We start from the raw sequence: 18,193 nt of genomic DNA on the forward strand, positions 1-18,193 counted from the left end.
AAAATTATGACCAACCTAGACACCATATTAAAAAGCAGAGACATTACTTTGTCAGCAAAGTTCCATCTAGTCAAGGATATGGTTTTTCCAGTCATCATGTATGGATATGAGAGTTGGACTATAAAGAAAGCTGAGCACCGAAGAATTGATGCTTTTGAACTGTGTTGCTGGAGAAGACTCTTGAGTCCCTTGGACTGCAAGGAGATCCAAACAGTCCATGCTAAAGGAGATCACGCCTGGATGTTCAGTGGAAGGAATGATGCTAAAGCTGAAACTCCAATACTTTGGCCACCTGACACAAAGAGCTGACTCATTTGAAAAGACCCTGATGCTGGGAAAGATTGAGGGCAGGAGAAGTGGACAACAGAGGATGAGATGGTTGGATGGCATCACCGACTCAATGGACATTAGTTTGTGTAAACTCCAGGAGTTGGTGATGGACAGGGAGGCCTGGCATGCTACAGTTCATGGCGTTGCAAAGAGTTGGACACACTCAATATGACAGTTGACCAACTGAACTGAACTGAAGTGACTTAGCAAGACACCTGCATATCTACCCGCTCAATACAGCCTTGATCGTCCATATAGCTGGCTTATAATGGTAGATAAAAAAATTCTGACAGGTCGTCTCAATTCCCAGGTTGTAGCCCTCAACAGTTTATGATACCTTCCCTTTGTTTCCTATCAGAGGCACATACTCACCTTTCCAGGTGAGGAGTGCACAGCCTGTAAGACTCTCAGCCCTAGATGATCTAGAGAATCAGTGATTATTACAAAATGCTGCAATATGCAAAGAACAATACTTTTTGGTCAGAACTTGACTGAGGTTGGCTTCAAATTTTTTCTAACACTGGGACAAAGCAAATAGAGTGCAAATGTTCTGACAAAAAAATAAAAACATGCTTTACTGAGTTTGAGTCTAAGGCAAAAGATAAGGGGATCAGAAGAACAAGACAATGTTACCGGCTTTTATATGCAGTCTATTATTATCTTTCCTTTGCATAGCTCTTATAGTGATCGGTTCTAATGGTCAGCATTCATATAGTAGTTAAAATGAAGTTTTTAACTTCCTGTTAAAAACCTTGTCTAGGTTCCTTCCTTAACACACACATGCTCGTTCCTACCCATCCTTCAAGGCTGTCCTCCTTCATGAAGCCTTTTGTTTTACATCTGCAAAAGCTCTGACTATTCAAGCACTTCTCATGACCAGTGATTTGCTATTATCAGACCTTCTCATATCTCCTTTTATGACTATGTCTTATCTGCCTCAACCATAATCACTTTGAGGGCTGGGGTATTGTCCACATTGCCTTGCCCATACTAAAGGCTCTAGAAGCATCTGCTTACCTAATCTGGCTTTCTTTCCTTGAGACAGCTCAAGTTCTTATTCTTTGGCAGGTGCTTTTAGGTTTCAGGGAAACAGAGATGAAAAATCAGAAGATTCCCTAGTGGCTCAGGCAGTAAAGAAGCTGCCTGCAATTACAGGAGACCCAGGTTCAATCCCTGGGTTGGGAAGATCCGCTGGACAAGGAGATGGCAACCCACTCCAGTATTCTTGCCTAGAGAATTCCATGGACAGAGGAGCCTGGTGGGCTACAGTCCATGATGTTACAAAGAGTCAGACCTGACTGAGCGACCGACAATTTCACCCTTAAATGGCTTACCTTCTTAGTAAAAAAGTGGAAGAGAGGAAACTTTTTGGGTCTCTGTACAAAGCTGCAGCAACAGACTGTAGGAAATAGTATATAAGAGCTGAAAACACGTTGGACTCTGAATTAGGATGCTTTGATTTCATTTCTAATTTAATGTGTATCTTGAGTACATTTCTTAACCATTTGTCATCTATTTCCTTATATGTCATAGTGAAAGAGAAGTCACTCAGTCGGGTCTGACTCTTTGCGACCCTGTGGACTGTAGCCTACATATGATTATGGGGGAATTGATTGAATCGGAAAACAGATGCAAAGCATGTTGCAGGGAACTTCCTCAACCTGATAAAAAGCATCTATGAAAAACCCATGGCTAAAACTACACCTAACGTGAAAGTTTGAAAGCTTTCTCCCAAAGATGAGTAATAAGACAAGAATGTCTTGCTCTTACCACTGCCATTTAACATTCTACTGGAAGTCCTAGCCAAGTGCCAAGTGAGAACATGAAATGAAAAGAATCAGGATTGGAAAGGATGAAGTAAAATTCTCTATATTTCCAGATGACACGATATTATATACAAAACACTAAAGAATCAGTTAAAAAACTATTAAAGCTAATAAATGCATTCAGCAAGCTTTCAGGACACAAGGCCAATATACAAAAGTCAGTTGTATTTCTATAAACTAGCAAAGAATAACTGGAAAATGAAATTTAAAAAACAACTCCCTTTATAATAGCATTAAAAAGAATAAAATACCAAGGAATAAATTTAAAAAAAGAAGTGCAAGACTTCTACACTGGAAACCACAAAATACTATTGAAAGAAATGAAAGAAAACCAAAGGAAACAGAAAAACATCTTATGCTCTTGAATTGAAACTTAATATTGTTAAGGTGGCAATACTCGTCAAATTAAATTATGGATTCAAAGCAAACACTACCAAAATCCCAGCTACATTTTTTGCAAAAACTGACAATCTGTGTCTAAAAATTATATGGAAATGCAAGGGACCAGAATATCCAAAACAGTCTTGAAAAAGAACATAGCTGGAGGACTTGCACTTCCCAATTTTAAAACTTAACATAGAGATACAGTAATCAAGACAATGTAGTACTAGCATAAGGACAGACATACAGATCAATGGAATAGAACCGAGAGCCCAGAATAAAACCATACATTTCCGGTCAACTGATTTTTGAAGAGAGTGCTAAGATCATTCAATGGGGGAAAATAAATCTTTTCAACAAATAATACAAAGACAACTGGATATCCACATTCAAAACAATGAATTTGAACCCTTATCTCAAACCATAAACAAAATCCAGCTTGAAATGAATCAAAGACCTAAAAGTAAGAGTTAAAACTAAAACTCCGAGGTGCTGACAGTCCCTGTGGCGGCTGTGCCAGAGCCCAGGGACCCTGGGAAGGGGAAGGTAGATTTAGAAGATTATGTGACATTGGAATAGGAGGATTTATCTTGGCGACTTTAGGATGCTGGTTCCATTGTAGGTATAATTATGCAAAGCTAAGAATCCAGGAAAGACTTGCCAGAGAAGGAATTAAAAATAAGATTATATATGAAAGTGCCCATCTTGATCCTGAAAGAAAGCAAATCAGTGGCATCAGCAGCAATTGAGCATAGAAAACAACTCACTTCAGTGTGAACAAAGCTGAGATGAGCTACAGAAAGCATTTTATGTACCATAAGAAGACTTGCAATTTGTAAATAAAGTATGGGTAAGTAGTAAAATAAAAAAAAAATTTTTAAACTCAAAGAAAATATAGGTGTAAATCTCCATGACCTTAGACTAGGCAACGCCTTCTTAGATACAACATCAAAGCACAAACGACAAGAAAACGTAGAGAAATTGGACTTCATCAAAATTAAAAACTTTTGTCTCAACACCATTACAGAAGTAAAAAGTCAATATGCAGAAATATATGGGAATCATATAGCTGATAAGAAATTTGCATCTAGAACATATAAAGAACTTTTGCAACTCAACGATCAACAGAGAAACCAGTGTTTAAAAATGGGTGAGCACTCTGAATAGACGTATTTCCAAAGAACGTATAAGAATGGTCAACAAACACATGAAACGATGCTCAACTTCATTAATTATTTGGGAAATGTAAATAAAAACCCCAATGAGATACCACTTCACGCCTACTAGGAAGGTGTAATGAAAGAGGCAGATAATAACAAGTGTTGTTGAGAATATGGAGAAACTGAAATCCTTATTTAGTGCTGCTGGGACTGTAAAGTGGTGCAACTACTGTAGAAAAGAGTGGCAGTTCTTCAAAAGTTTAAACATAGTTACCATATGACCCAGTAATTCAACTCCTAGGTATATGCCCAAGACAAATGAAAACATACCCATAGAAAAACTTGTAGGCGAATGTTCATAGCAACATTATCAACAATAGCCAAAAAGCAAAAACAAACCAAATGTTCATTAACTGATAAACAAACAAAATATGACATATTCATACAAAAGGAGTTATTATCCAGCCATTAAAAGGAGTGAAATTCTAATACAAGTTACAACATGGATGAACCTTGAAAATATCATGCTAAATGACAGAAGCTAGTCACAGAAGGCCACACAGTATGTGATTCCATTTATAAGAAATGTCCAGGATACAAATCTATAGATACAGAAAAGTTGATTACTGATTGTCAGGGGCTGGGGACTGGTAGGTGGGCAATGGGAGTGACTGATAATGAGTATAGGGTTTCCTTTGGAAGTGATGAAAATATTCTAAAATTAATTGTGGCGATGGTCACACAACTGTGAATACACTAAAAACTTCAGAATTTGAGTTTTAAATGGGTGAATTGCATGGTGTACAAATTACAGCTTAACAAAGAGGAAAACAGAAGACAAGAAAGTATGTTGGAAAAAGTCTTAAGATGCCATACATAGAGGCACAATCTTTGAAGAATTTAGTCGCAACGTCAATCTGGAGCTGGATAAACATACATATACACTTTTCTTAGAGGAACCATTATGTGGCTAGGGACTAGAAAGAAAGCATTGTCACTGGAACAAGATGAACAAAGCACTCTTACTGGTCAACTTCCAGGACAGGGGAATAGTCCTGTGATACAAACCCATTCCCCACCCCTAATCGTCTTTTACTCTACTCCTCTCCCTGTGTTTTGATAGTGAAGTATAGTGTACCGTTACTAGAAGACTGAAGGCAGCCCACCATTTTGTGTATGAGAAGCCTGAAATATGTATCTCATTATTAAGATTTTCAAGAGTTAGGAAACTCCTAAGATTTCAATACATTGCTCAGGTTCTGCATTACAGATAGACTAGTATTTATAATCAAAGGCTTGGGTTTGTATCATGCTGACCTATTTAGTTTGTTAATTAACCAGTGAGTCATCTCTAGTTCTACGATATGTTGGTCACAGTTCCAAGGCTGTTGCTACCACTGCTGCTGTTTCATTTTTAAAAAGATACAGTATTTATATATGCAGTCAATTCATATAAATATGGTAACAATAACAATACCATCTATGGACATGATGCCATTGGTGCGCTCGTTACTCAGAAAACCTGCATGGAATTGCTTGCTTTCTCTGTGGGTTATCATTCTTGTGATAAGCTAACACCACTATGCTGACTTTATTCACAGTTTACAAGCTGCTCAGAGACTATCAAAACAGTAGTTTCCAGGGAACCTGGAGTCAAGCTTAATTGCAAAAATAATCAGTATAGCAGAAATGTATTCTTGATGTGAATTCATCTGTAGAGGCCAAATCACTTCATGAAATCATTAAACTATATAAACAGTAATACCTAACATGCACAGTGTTTCAAGGCATACTTAGTGGCTTTCTCTAGTCTAACCCACCGTGTTGTCTCTATATACCTTTCTACCCTCAGTTTGGAAGCTGGTGAAAATAATCCCATAAAATTTTGCCATGACCTGGAGAACTCATTGGCCACAGGACACAAAATTTTCTTTAGCTTTTCCTTTTTTCTCCTTAGCCATCAATAAGTCATGCCCAATCTTTCCACATAGTATCTCTTGCACTTGTCCTTTTTCTCCATTCTTGTTCACATCTATGGGCTTATGGACTCATTAGATTACTGCAATAACTATCTAACTGGTTTCCATACGTCCATCTCTCTCAGACTCAAAGGTATCTGGCAGCAATATAAAGGATTACATTCATGAAAATAATATTTAGTCAAGTAATCTCTCCATTCAAAAACCTTGACTGGTTTCCTCCTGTTCTTGAGTAAAGTCAAAATACTATTATCCTGGTATTCAAGGCTTTCCAATATCTAGGTCTAAATAGTCTTTCTAGATTTAGCATCCACTACTCCCTTGAACAAAACTGGTCCTTTCACCAGTACCCTGAACTTTTACAAAATCTTTCTACACCTTTGCGCGTGATGGTCCTCCTGCCTAGAATAGCTTCTCATCTTTGAAAGCCCATTCAAGGCTTTCCTTTCTCCATGAAGTCATCCCTGAACATTCACACTCACAGCAGCTTCTCATCCCTTGAATATGATATGAGTTATGGACAGTGTCATTCATTTGGCAGTCCTCATAGACAACTTATCTTGTCTTATACTGTTAATTCTTGTATTATTTAATTTCATGTCTATCTTGCCACCTCAACTAGACTGCAACTTCCTTGAGGGCAGGTCATTTGTTACACTTTTTAAAATGACCCACAGGGCACAGTATATACTGGGGGATAGGATAGGGACTGGTCATTGACAAAAGAGCACTCAAGTTTCCCTAAGATGCCTCATTCTCAGAAGGCAGCACTCTCTCTGGGTGACAGTTTTTTTTACATATATGTGCCACATATAATAGTTTTAAAGGTGAAACTAACTCTTCACGTGACTCCAAGATATTAAGGAATTTCTGAATCCCTTATTAAAATACAAAATTAATCTTTTATAAGTAATTTCATGCTCCCCTGAAAGCTTAAAAATAACATGTAAAGAAATATGCCCAAGACAGGTGCATAATGATCTCTAAGATTTACTTGATCACAGAGTATTTAAAAAGCCAAAGCTCCATGCAATCCACTTATATTTCAGTGTCTGTTTTCTTTTTTTTTTTTTTTAATGTCTATAAGATAGGCTAAACTACATATGAAAAATAAATCTAGGACTTAATGTTTACATGAAAGGCAGCCAAAATTTTATGGATAGTTCAAGGTGAAAATGTCCTTCACATCTTGGTTTCTCCTGAATTATTTAGTTAATCTGAGGTTTCTTCATAGTTAGAGATGCAATCCTTAGCCAGCAGCTGCTAAAAACATGGTGGTTATGGATACTGACCCAAGAAATGCTGTGATCATCAAGTTCTATCAAAATCCTTATTAACCTTGTAAACTGAAGAAAGTCATCATTACAAAATCCCTACCCTCAGACTCTGCTGATAAACTTAGAAGTAACTGCAAATCTCAGAGATGTTTGTTTAGCTTTATGGACAGCCTCAGCTGATGAAGCTTTGGCAACAAAGGCTGCTTGCTAGGCAAACACAGGACACAAAGGAATCCCTTGCCTTTTATGTTAGAGAGACCACTGACTGGAATACCTAGCATCATTGGATCAAAACTTGAAGGACTGGTAAGCCTGGTATTTCTATATACATATCCTTTCTTTGTGAAACTTTCCTTTTCACATAATGCTTCTGTTTCCTTTAGCCCAGTCTAGACCACTCGAAGGCAAGGTTTCAAATTATCTCCTCAGTTGGAAGTATCCATGTTTCGTGAAAAATTTATCAGTTTTTTTCTCCAAGGACTAGTATAATAATGAATTTAGCTTCCTGTCAAGAAAAATGCTAAGTTCAAAGTATTATTTCCTTCACTTCTAATTAAAAAAAGTTTTACCTTTTGAGTGCCATTATACCATTTTACACAGTGCCATTAATATTTTAAGTAACAAGTAAGCAAATCAAATTAAGGTTTTGAGCTCTACTTCTCAGTATATTGATTTACCTAAAAAAGTACAAACTAAGCACAGTGGTGCAATTTTCCAGGCACTTTCAAGTTGCTTAAATATTTACAAATATGTAAGCACCCTGTATGAAAGCATGAAGGTTTTGGTGTCAGGAGGAAACACTCTGTGTATAACAAATCTTTAAATTTTTAACATTTGCACAGCTCCAAATATTCCTGAGAAAGTTGTCTTGTTGTCACTTGACATCTGCATGTCCTCATATTTCAGCAGTGTATCTTGGGGAACCATAACTTCGGTCACTCGATGTACCACTAATCGCACAAAATACATGTAATGTGTTGCTCATCCAGGGAGAATGCATTGGGTCTTCTTATATTATCTAAAACGAAAGAAATGGCATGTTTATCACGAAGCAAAATAGCCATGGCCAAAAAAGGTATGTGTATACGAAATCAAAGGCATATTCCAATTTATCACTGACACGTAGCTATTTAAAATGATATAAAGCAGAAAGAGCAAAGGAAAACATTACCAATTCAAATCTTCAAAGCTGTATTACAAAGGCAGTGTATCCAAAAAGCAGAAAAGATCTGGTTACTCATTAAGAAAAATGAAAGGTTGTAAAATGCAAAATTCAACAGAAACTGAGAGGTAACACAGTCTTTAAAAATTTTTTTTAGCAGATGGTCATAACAAGAGCCTAAACAATGAACTGCTTGATATGAGTTCATAGATCATCTTCTAAGTGTGGTTCTAAGTTCACTGGGGGCTTTTCAAATATCCTGATACCCATGCCCTTTCCCTGGAGATTTCATAAATAATTTTAAGTAAAGAGAAAATAAGTCAAATTTTCAAATGTATACCATAATTATGTAAACTAATTGATGCAAAACATTTTTCTTGGAAATGAAGAACTTCATAAATATATACATATAATCATAATCAGTTCAGTTCAGTCGCTCAGTCGTATCTGACTCTTTGCGACCCCATGAATCACAGCACGCCAGGCATCCCTGTCCATCACCAACTCCCAGAGTTCACTCAAACTCATGTCCATCAAGTCGGTGATGCCATCCAGCCATCTCATCCTCTGTCGTCCCCTTCTCCTCCTGCCCCCAATCCCTCCCAGCATCAGAGTTTTTTCCAATGAGTCACCTTTTCGCATGAGGTGGCCAAAGTACTGGAGTTTCAGCTTTAGCATCATTCCTTCAAAAGAACACCCAGGGCTATCTCCATTAGAATGGACTGGTTGGATCTCCTTGCAGTCCAAGGGACTCTCAAGAGTCTTCTCCAACACCACAGTTCAAAAGCATCAATTCTTTGGCGCTCAGCTTTCTTCACAGTCCGATGCTCACATCCATACATGACCACTGGAAAAACCATAGCCTTGACTAGACAGACCTTTATTGGCAAAGTAGTCTCTGCTTTTCAATATACTATCTAGATTGGTCATAACTTTCCTTCCAAGGGGTAAGCATCTCTTAATTTAGTATAGATGTTTTAAAAATTATCCATTTTGTGTGATCAAAATCAAGTGATATCTCATGCATGGATTAGATGGAAGAACAGCATACACATCACATCCAACCTCTTTACTGCCCAGTCCAAACTTAGGCTTCAAGCTTTCAATACTAGGTTGTCAAGTTAGCTTTGAAACTTCAGTATTAAGCCTGAAAATTGGCTTCCGGTGGCAGAAATGGGTCATGTCATTTGTGCTGCTGCAAATCATGTTTTATATAAAATCCATAATAGAAAAATGTCCTGTTATAAGAGAAAGAACTTCATATTTTGGTATAGTGTAACAGATAACACTGAAAAGGGCCAAGGAATAGCCAGGCCATATCTTTTTGTCAAGTCATCATTTATGGAGCTGAACAGATAACTCACATTTCAGTACACAGCTATATTTTATCTTCTTTTGTATTATATTTTCCTTTGGGAAATAATATACCTCAAAGTGTCTGACTAAAAATAGAGCTTTCTTTTATATGGAAATATTGGAAATACTGATTTACAAAAATTCACTAAAAAGTCAACGTTTGCCCAAACCAAGGTACACCTAAATAGGATACATCATGACAATGCAAATTTCATAAATATAAACCAATAGAAAGTAAGACTTTTCTTGGTTACCTATCAATATAGAATATAGAAGAATTTAAACCACAGGAGAAGATATAATATCAAGGGTCTAAAATTTGGTCTCTAGAACTAAATATAATAGCCATGGTTTATAGAAATTAAATGAGATGATCCAGCAATCCCACTGCTGGGCATACACACTGAGGAAACCAGAAGGGAAAGAGACACGTGTGCCCCAATGTTCATCGCAGCACTGTTTATAATAGCCAGGACATGGAAGCAACCTAGATGTCCATCAGCAGATGAATGGATAAGAAAGCTGTGGTACATATACACAATGGAGTATTACTCAGCCATTAAAAAGAATACATTTGAATCAGTTCTAATGAGGTGGATGAAACTGGAGCCTATTATACAGAGTGAAGTAAGCCAGAAAGAAAAACACCAATACAGTATACTAACGCATATATATGGAATTTAGAAAGATGGTAACAATAACCCTGTGTATGAGACAGCAAAAGAGACACTGATGTATAGATCAGTCTTATGGACTCTGTGGAAGAGGGAGAGGGTGGGGAGATTTGGGAGAATGACATTGAAACATGTATAATATCATGTATGAAACGAGTTGCCAGTCCAGGTTCGCTGCACGATACTGGATGCTTGGGGCTGGAGCACTGGGACGACCCAGAGGGATGGTATGGGGAGGGAGGAGGGAGGAGCGTTCAGGATGGGGAGCACGGGTATACCTGTGGTGGATTCATTTCGATGTTTGGCAAAATTAATACAATATTGTAAAGTTTAAAAATAAAATAAAATTTTAAAAAAAGAAATTAAAAAAAAGAAATTAAATGAGAAAGACAGGTGGAAAATATGACAGCAGATTCATAAAACCCAAATTTCAGGGTGTTAAAGAGACAAGGGACTTCCCTGGTGGTCCAGAGGATGGGACTCCATGCTCCCAGTGCATGGGGCCTGGGTTCAGTCTCTGCTCAGGGAGCTGGATCCCACATGCCACAGCTAAGACATGGTGCAGGCAAATAAATTAAAAAAAAAAAAAAAAGAAGAGAGAGAGAGACAGAGACAAGAGGCCCCAAATGAAGTCACTTGTGCTAAACCCACATCACCTGAGAATTAATATCAACCTAACTGCAGTTTCAGTCTTTTCCAGGCAGGTAATCTGAACTAGTTGAAAAAAGTACATGCATTACTTTCAAGTTTGAAATTTCCTGGTCAGCACTAGTGAGGAACTTCACTGGGCAGACTCTTGCTGTGCCCCAGAGGAAGGTGACCTTGCTTGAAACAATCAGGTCTCTTTTAGAATAACTTCCTTGACCTGACTCCTTCTACCTGTAAAAGGCTTCCATTTTCTATGGCTCTTCAGAGCTCCTTTCTATCTGCCAGATGGGATGCTGCCAGATTCATGAATCACTGAATAAAGCCAAAATCTTTAAAACTGACTCAGCTGACTCTGAATAAAAAGCAGAGACATTACTTTGCCAACAAAGGTCCATCTAGTCAAAGCTATGGTTTTTCCAGTAGTCATGTACATATGTGAGAGTTGGACCATAAAGAAGGCTAAATGCCGAAGAATGGATTCTTTCAAACTGTGGTGTTGGAGAAGACTCTTGAGAGTCCCTTGGACTGCAAGCAGATCAAACCAGTTAATCATAAGGGAACTCACCCCTGAATATTCAGTGGAAAGACTGATTCTGAAGCTGAAGCTCCAATACATTTGCCATTTGATGCAAAGAGCTGACTAACTGGAAAAGACCGATGCTGGGAAAGATTGAAGGCAGGAGGAGAAAGGGACAACAGAGGATGAGATGATTGGATGTAATCACCAAATCAATGGATGTGAGTTTGAGCAAACTCCGGGAGGTGTTGAAGGACAGGGAAGCCTGGTGTGTTGCAGTCCATGGGGTTGCAAAGAGTCAGACATGACCGAGTAACTGAACAACAACATCAGGTCAATTTTGTTTTTTTTAGCAAGGAAAAAAGAACTGTATAGAATGACTGCTCTAAATATCTTGATCATCATAATAGCAGTAAATTGAATAATTTGCTGTCAATTTGAATAATTTAGAGTTCAAGGATAGGTCATACAGTTGCATGCAAATTCTATAACTGTAATATATATTGGCTTAAAATGCTATAATTGTTTTATATTTTTGTAAAGGAGGAGTTTTGCTGTTTTTTCCTATGGACAATGGAGAATAGAACCCCGTAAACTGGACAGTTTCTAGGAACAAATTATGTAGTCTATTTGATTAAAGTCTTCCCAGATGGCTCAGATGGTAAAGAATTCACCTACAATGCAGGAGACCTGAGTTTGATCCCTGGCTTCAGAAGATCCCCTGGAGAAGGAAATGGCAACCCACTCCAGTATTCTTGCCTGGAGAATTCCACAGACAAAAGAGTCTGGGGAGCTACAGCCCATGGGGTCACAAAGAATCGGACATGACTGAGTGACTAACACTTCAACATACCCCAGAAGAGTGAGGGTGAAGAGAGGCATATCCCCACTGTACTCAGGGGCTGAACCTGAGATACAGACAATAAAGGAAGTGGAATTATTCCCTGCCTGCCTAGTCCTGATCACCAGACTGCTTTGGGAAGGAGACAAAAAAGGACCTCGGAAAACTGAGCAGCAAAGGTATGCCTTGGGATGGTTTACACTCACTCCTAAGTGGGCTAACAGAAGTCAAGATGACAAAAAGAGGAAACAGATCACTGAGTCCAGACTCCTCAGGCCGGCGAGATTCCCTGCCATAAGAATAGGAGAGCAGGAGAGTGGGATGACTCATCTCATTGAAAGATGGATGATGAAAGTCTAGCTGCCTGGCTTCTCCATACTGAGAAGATGACCATGGTTAGAAAATTGGACTCCTGGTCACGAGTGCAACTTTGGACTAATTATAACAAATTTCCCAAAGTCCTTTCTAAGAGAAAGCATACAAGATACCATAAGAGAGATAGCTAGCTCTTCTAGCTAGAGGAGAGATAGTCAACTAGCTCCTATAGCAGAGATAGTCAACTAGCTCCTGTTTTCCTTGAAATCTCTCTTCTACCCCTCCCCACCATTACACTGCAGTCCTTTGGCACTAACCATGGTCAGTCTATTTGTAAGGACACCCTCCATGTGATGGTCTCACCCAGGGGAGTGTCTTCAGGCAAGCAGTGAAATGCTCATACCAGGAGAGAGGAGGTTCTCCTTTCTGGAACCAGCAATAAGAATGTGTTCTCTAAAGGGCTGTAGTTATCCTTGTTTCTTTTAAGGGGTCTTAATTTCATAAAAAAAAATTGAGAGTCTGAAGAGTTTCTGAAGTAAATATTGATCTTATAGGCTGTTTTGCTTCTTCTTTTTTTTTTTTTTTCCCTTTCCACTAACCTTGCCTCTTTATTGGTTTTGGAGCAGCAAGCAGCAGGACTCCCACTTTCAGTTACAGTAAGACATACCCATTCTTAAGGAAAGCAAAGAGACATTATGTAAGCTCAACAGGGCTCAGGCACTGAGGGACCAGCCCATCAGGCCATGACTTTTACATCTGTGGTGAAGATGTTAAAATAGTTGAGTGACAATCCATGTATAGAGTGGTTGTAAGCACAGATTTCAGGAGCCTAATATAGGAATGACATTTACCAGGATAATTCAGGAGTACTCTGGTTTTAAGGTAAGTAGATCTATAAAAGTCTTAACTACTTAATTATGACAGAATTTGGCTGTCAGTGGTGAGCAGATCTTTGCTTCTATATGTTTCAGACTGTGTTTTACTAAGTTAGCTATAATTGACATTACCAGTCAAATATTAAAATGCTAGGTATTATAAAAAAGGGTTTTGCAGGCTATATGGGTATTAAGACAATTCCTGAATTTTGGAACTCACTCAGGATCTCACCTAAATGATAGTATAGTTGTCCCTTGGTATCCTCAGAGGATTAGTTCCAGGACCACTGTCCTCCTTCTCCCATGGCTATTAAACTGAGGATGCTCAAGTCCCTTATATAAAATAACACAGTATTTGCATATAACTCATGCATATCCTCCCCTGTACTTTAAAATCATCTCTAGATTATTTGTAATAGTTAATACAATGTAAATGCTATGTAAATAGCTGCCTACATACAGGAAACTCAAGTTTTGCTTTTTTGGAACTTTCTGGAAATTTTTCTTCAAATATTTTTGATCTGCAGTTGGTTGAATCCAAGGATGTGGAAGCTGTGAATATGGAAGGCCAACTATATCCAGTTTCCTACATCTAAGACAGGGGTATTCATTTAGGGATCTGGCACTTCTCTAGGATCCTTCTTGAGAGACCTTAGCCATGCTCACAGTAGCTTAATTCACACTTGCACAACTATTCACTTCTAATGGCACTGTGGCACAAAGAACAAAATAGTTTAACATCTGACACAACTGCTAAAGCAATTGTCAGTGATTGCTTCAAATCTGATTTGCATTATATCATTGATATGGGTAAAGAATATAAGAACAGATTTTAAAATAAGAGACTAAGTAATTTCAAGTATTTCAAACTAATAGGTTTGCTAAGTAACACTTTAGGGACCCAGATCATGTTTTCGTTTTCAATCACCCTAATACTTGCCTGTTCATGAATAATGTCAGACAATTCTTTCACAATGTCTCTGAAATTTGACTTGAGCCCTTCATGGTATTCAATCTGATCCTCTTTAATCAGCCGCTCATTTAGTTCCAGTGCAATGCTGCATGCTTGGATGAACTTCCTATAGATGAAGATCAAAGATAAAGTTTTTGTTACTTATTACTCAAAAGCCTCTCTGACACTTGAATATTTACTTTAACCACAGCTTGCCTAAAAGGAAGATTAGAACCCCATATTTTCTCACTGTGTTTTTGCTAATGTCATCTCCTAAGTCTGAAATATCTTTCCTTTTCTATCTTTGTCTTCTGGTTTCTTATCTCCTTCCAAACCTGGCTTGAAATATATACCCTCTGGGAAGCCTGCCTGCTCAGTCACTTGATATGATATCAGCTATGCTTGCACTTACATTAATTAACATCTATAGATAATGTCAGTTATTGAAAAATAATTTATTTGGGGCTATGTACCCAGTACAGTGCTGGGTGCTTATAGGCATGAAGTATCTGCCCTGGGCTGGTAAGATGGCGACAGAGAGGTTATGACTTATCATAAAAACCTTTTTTATAGTTATTTCATATGTTTATGTTTCATGTCCATAATTAGAATGCAAATCTTAGGGGACAAAGTAGCTCACTGACCATTTGTGCTGTATCCCTGTCATAGCAAAGAGCAGAATCTTTTTGTACATGCCAGGCATTAATAAACATTGAATGAATGAGTACTAAGTAAGTAAGTGTTAGTCTCTCAGTCATGCCTGACTCTTTGCGACCCTGTGGACTACAGCCCACCAGGCTCCTCTGTCCATGAGATTTTGCAGGCAAGGATACTGGAGTGGGTTGCCATTTCCTTCTCCAGGGGATCTTCCCAACCCAGGGATCGAACCTAGGTCTCCTGCACTGCAGGCAGATTCTTTTTTTTTTTTATTTTTTATTTTTAAACTTTACATAATTGTATTAGTTTTGCCAAATATCAAAATGAATCCGCCACAGGTATACATGTGTTCCCCAGCCTGAACCCAGGCAGATTCTTTACCCACTGAGCTACAAGGGAATGAGTAGTGGTTCCTCTGTAACCTGAAACAGCTGATAATACAGAGATAGGAAAAGTAAATGAAATAAGTCAGGAGCAAATGAATGGAAATTATCTTTCTACTCAGTCTGTTAAATTATCTGTCTCTCTTATTCTGAATCTAAGTGCTTTTATATAAGAAACAGATTTTTTCTACTGCACAACCATTCAGACATGCATTGGCTTAGAGGGATGCTCAGTCCAGAAAAGATTATCGTATGCCCTAGAATAGCAGAATCCAAGTGGAACTAAGGATACAGGATAGAAGCAAACCTATCCAACCCTTCCTAGCCTAAATGGTCTGGAAAAGCTGTGACATGAGCTCAGTCAGGCAGAGGAGGAAATCACATAATGAATGTGGGCTTGTGTTTGTGTCACAATATCCACAGCAATGAAGTCGTTGTCGTATTTAACGCCTTGGGTCACTAGGACACTGTTACAGTTCTGCAGCAAGAAAGAGATCACACATTTCCTGACTACCTAAAATACCATTAGAAGGTAACTTAAACGTTATAAAAGGGAACAGACAATTTTTTTAGAAGGACATTATTTGGTGAATATTTTGATTTCACTTAAGAAGACAATGGAGTAAAAAAAACTAGAGGTCTGATCTGAAAACTACAAAGCACTTACCTAAACATGTCTTTCAACTCATTTACTTTTTTGGCTGGACACTTGCTAGCTTGACTGTCATTTAAGAAAGCCCTTGCCTATGCTAACGGACCTGCATTTACCTAAATTACAAAAGGAGAAAAATGAGAGTTGTTAGGATGTAATCAAAAAGTAATTTTTTCATTTCTCTTTTTAAAAAGAATACAATATACAAAAATCCATACCTGAGAAACATATTTACTATTCTTACTATAAATTTATTTGAAAGGGATTAAAGCAAATCATCTGCCAAAATTATACTCTAACAAGTTACTTAACAATTTCTCCTATCTAAATATAGGGCTTGGCTATAGTCAGAGGGATTTATGTTAAAGCTCTCTGACATAACAAAAAATTTACAGAAACTGAACATAATGTCTTTATTAAATTAATAAATAATGTAGAGATTTTTGCACCCAGTCAGAGTATAAGACAATTACAATTAGTCCTTGTTCTATGCCCTTATGAAAGTGAGAAGAACAACAAGAAATGTTTAATACATGGTTAGCAACCAACATACCTGCACTGAAACACAGCCCTGCAATTTAAGTTGGAGCTGAATCATGTCCACGTCAGCAGAGGAGCAAAGCTTTTGCAGCTCTGCAGTTTTATCTTTTATTTCATCAGTGGCAACATCAATTGGCTTTAAATTAATCTGCTGTTCATAGTTTATAGCGATCCTCTTCTTCACATATGGAAACGAGTTTGAAGCTATTAAAGATTAAGATTGACAAATGAGTTCTTAAGACAGCAAATCAAATAGCCAAATTAAAACAAAAATCCATTGTGCTTAATTCTCCCCATATTTTCTCTGGAAAAATCCCTTAGAGACCAAATAGGTGCCTTATTACTTCAGGACTGAAGGAGAAATTCTCTGTGAGACGACTCGGACTAATCATGAATTACATATGGGAAAGGAATGGTTTATAACATAGCCATGTTTGTGTAAGTGAGTGACTGAACAGCAGGACAATAAATGATTAAAATTTTAGTTACATTTTCGTGCTGACCAGCTGCTGCTTGTATGTATCAAAAAAGATCATGCCAAACAAAGAAGTTATGCCAAGTCCTACTTACTAGTCAAGATTGTACGGCATTTGTACTGTTCCTCTATACAGCCTTGCTTTTTGCCTGGCAATGTATAAGGAGCCTCAAAAACAAACCTATTGATATTATGGTTTCTTTCAAACTCAGTTTTTCTTTCTGTGAGTTCTTTATCATCAAAGTAGGGCTTCATATAAGTGACTTGGATATGAGCATATTTGGGATCAAGCTCTTTGACATTTACCTGGAAAGTAAGAAAGTTTTGTGTTTTATTAAACAGGAGGGAAAATGGGGTACAGGTAAGCTACTAACACCTCTGAGATCAACTGTGGAACAGTCATTGAATACACTGCGTGATGAATACAAACTTGGAAGAGGTCTTTGCTCTTTCTTCAAGGATTGCTTCCTTCTGATTATTAAGAAGTTATGGATTCATTTTGATATTTGGCAAAACTAATACAGTTATGTAAAGTTTAAAAATAAAATAAAATTAAAAAAAAAAGAAGTTACAGAAGCTATTTGGAGATTACAGAAATGTAGACAGAAAAAACTGCAATGCTACCACTCAGCAATGACCATCATTTACATTCTCATATATTTCCTTGTAATCTTTTTTTCTATGCATACATATTCATTTACAAACTGGAGATCATGCTGAGCATTGCTTTATCATTTGCTTTTTTGAAATTTTTATTTAGTTTTATTTGCTTTTATGTTACATTCAACTTCTTTTTTAATTTTTATTTATTTTTTAAATATAAATTTATTTTAATTGGAGGCTAATTACTTTACAATATTGTATTGGTTTTGCCATACATTGACTTGAATCCACCACGGGTGTACATGTGCTCCCCATATATTAAAATGGCTAACTGCACATTTGAATTCCACTTCAAAAAATACCTATTACACAGAGGAATCTCAGAAGATGGCAGAGCACCAGACATCTACCTTCTTATAGAGACAATAGTTACACCGTCATTACGTATCTGATGGAACAATTTTGTATCTCTGGAGTCTGTTGAAGACTTGCAACTTCCAGGGGAAGACTTGGACAGAAAATTGCCTTAATTTTGATTTTGTTCAATTTTAACTCTGGGCACAATGGCAGCCACCCATACCTCATCCCTC

The 18,193-nt window shown here is 37.6% G+C and overlaps 1 protein-coding gene across 8 annotated transcripts in view; it reads right to left on the bottom strand.

The window, feature by feature from the left end:
• Positions 1-4,036: 4,036 nt before the first annotated feature.
• The window catches only part of LOC112582053 (dedicator of cytokinesis protein 11-like), a 61,117-nt gene continuing 46,960 nt past the window's right edge, over positions 4,037-18,193 (bottom strand). For 3 of the 8 annotated variants that reach the window (XR_006640675.1, XR_006640676.1, XR_006640674.1), the window contains 3 exons: positions 16,539-16,729; positions 16,001-16,101; positions 14,282-14,420 (listed from right to left, as the gene is read on the bottom strand). Coding sequence is in view for 4 of the 8 variants with exons in the window: in XM_044936930.2 (XP_044792865.1) it covers positions 14,379-14,420; positions 16,539-16,729; positions 17,096-17,306 (444 nt within the window). In the remaining 4 variants the exon portion in view is untranslated. Of the gene's footprint in view, positions 7,972-8,902; positions 8,963-14,281; positions 14,421-16,000; positions 16,102-16,538; positions 16,730-17,095; positions 17,307-18,193 lie in introns of those variants that run through there. The other 5 variants (XM_044936930.2, XM_045164577.1, XM_044936931.2 and 2 more) reach the window with 5 other exon arrangements.

This window comes from Bubalus bubalis, chromosome X (genome assembly GCF_019923935.1).
Source record: "Bubalus bubalis isolate 160015118507 breed Murrah chromosome X, NDDB_SH_1, whole genome shotgun sequence".
Taxonomy (NCBI): domain Eukaryota; kingdom Metazoa; phylum Chordata; class Mammalia; order Artiodactyla; family Bovidae; genus Bubalus; species Bubalus bubalis.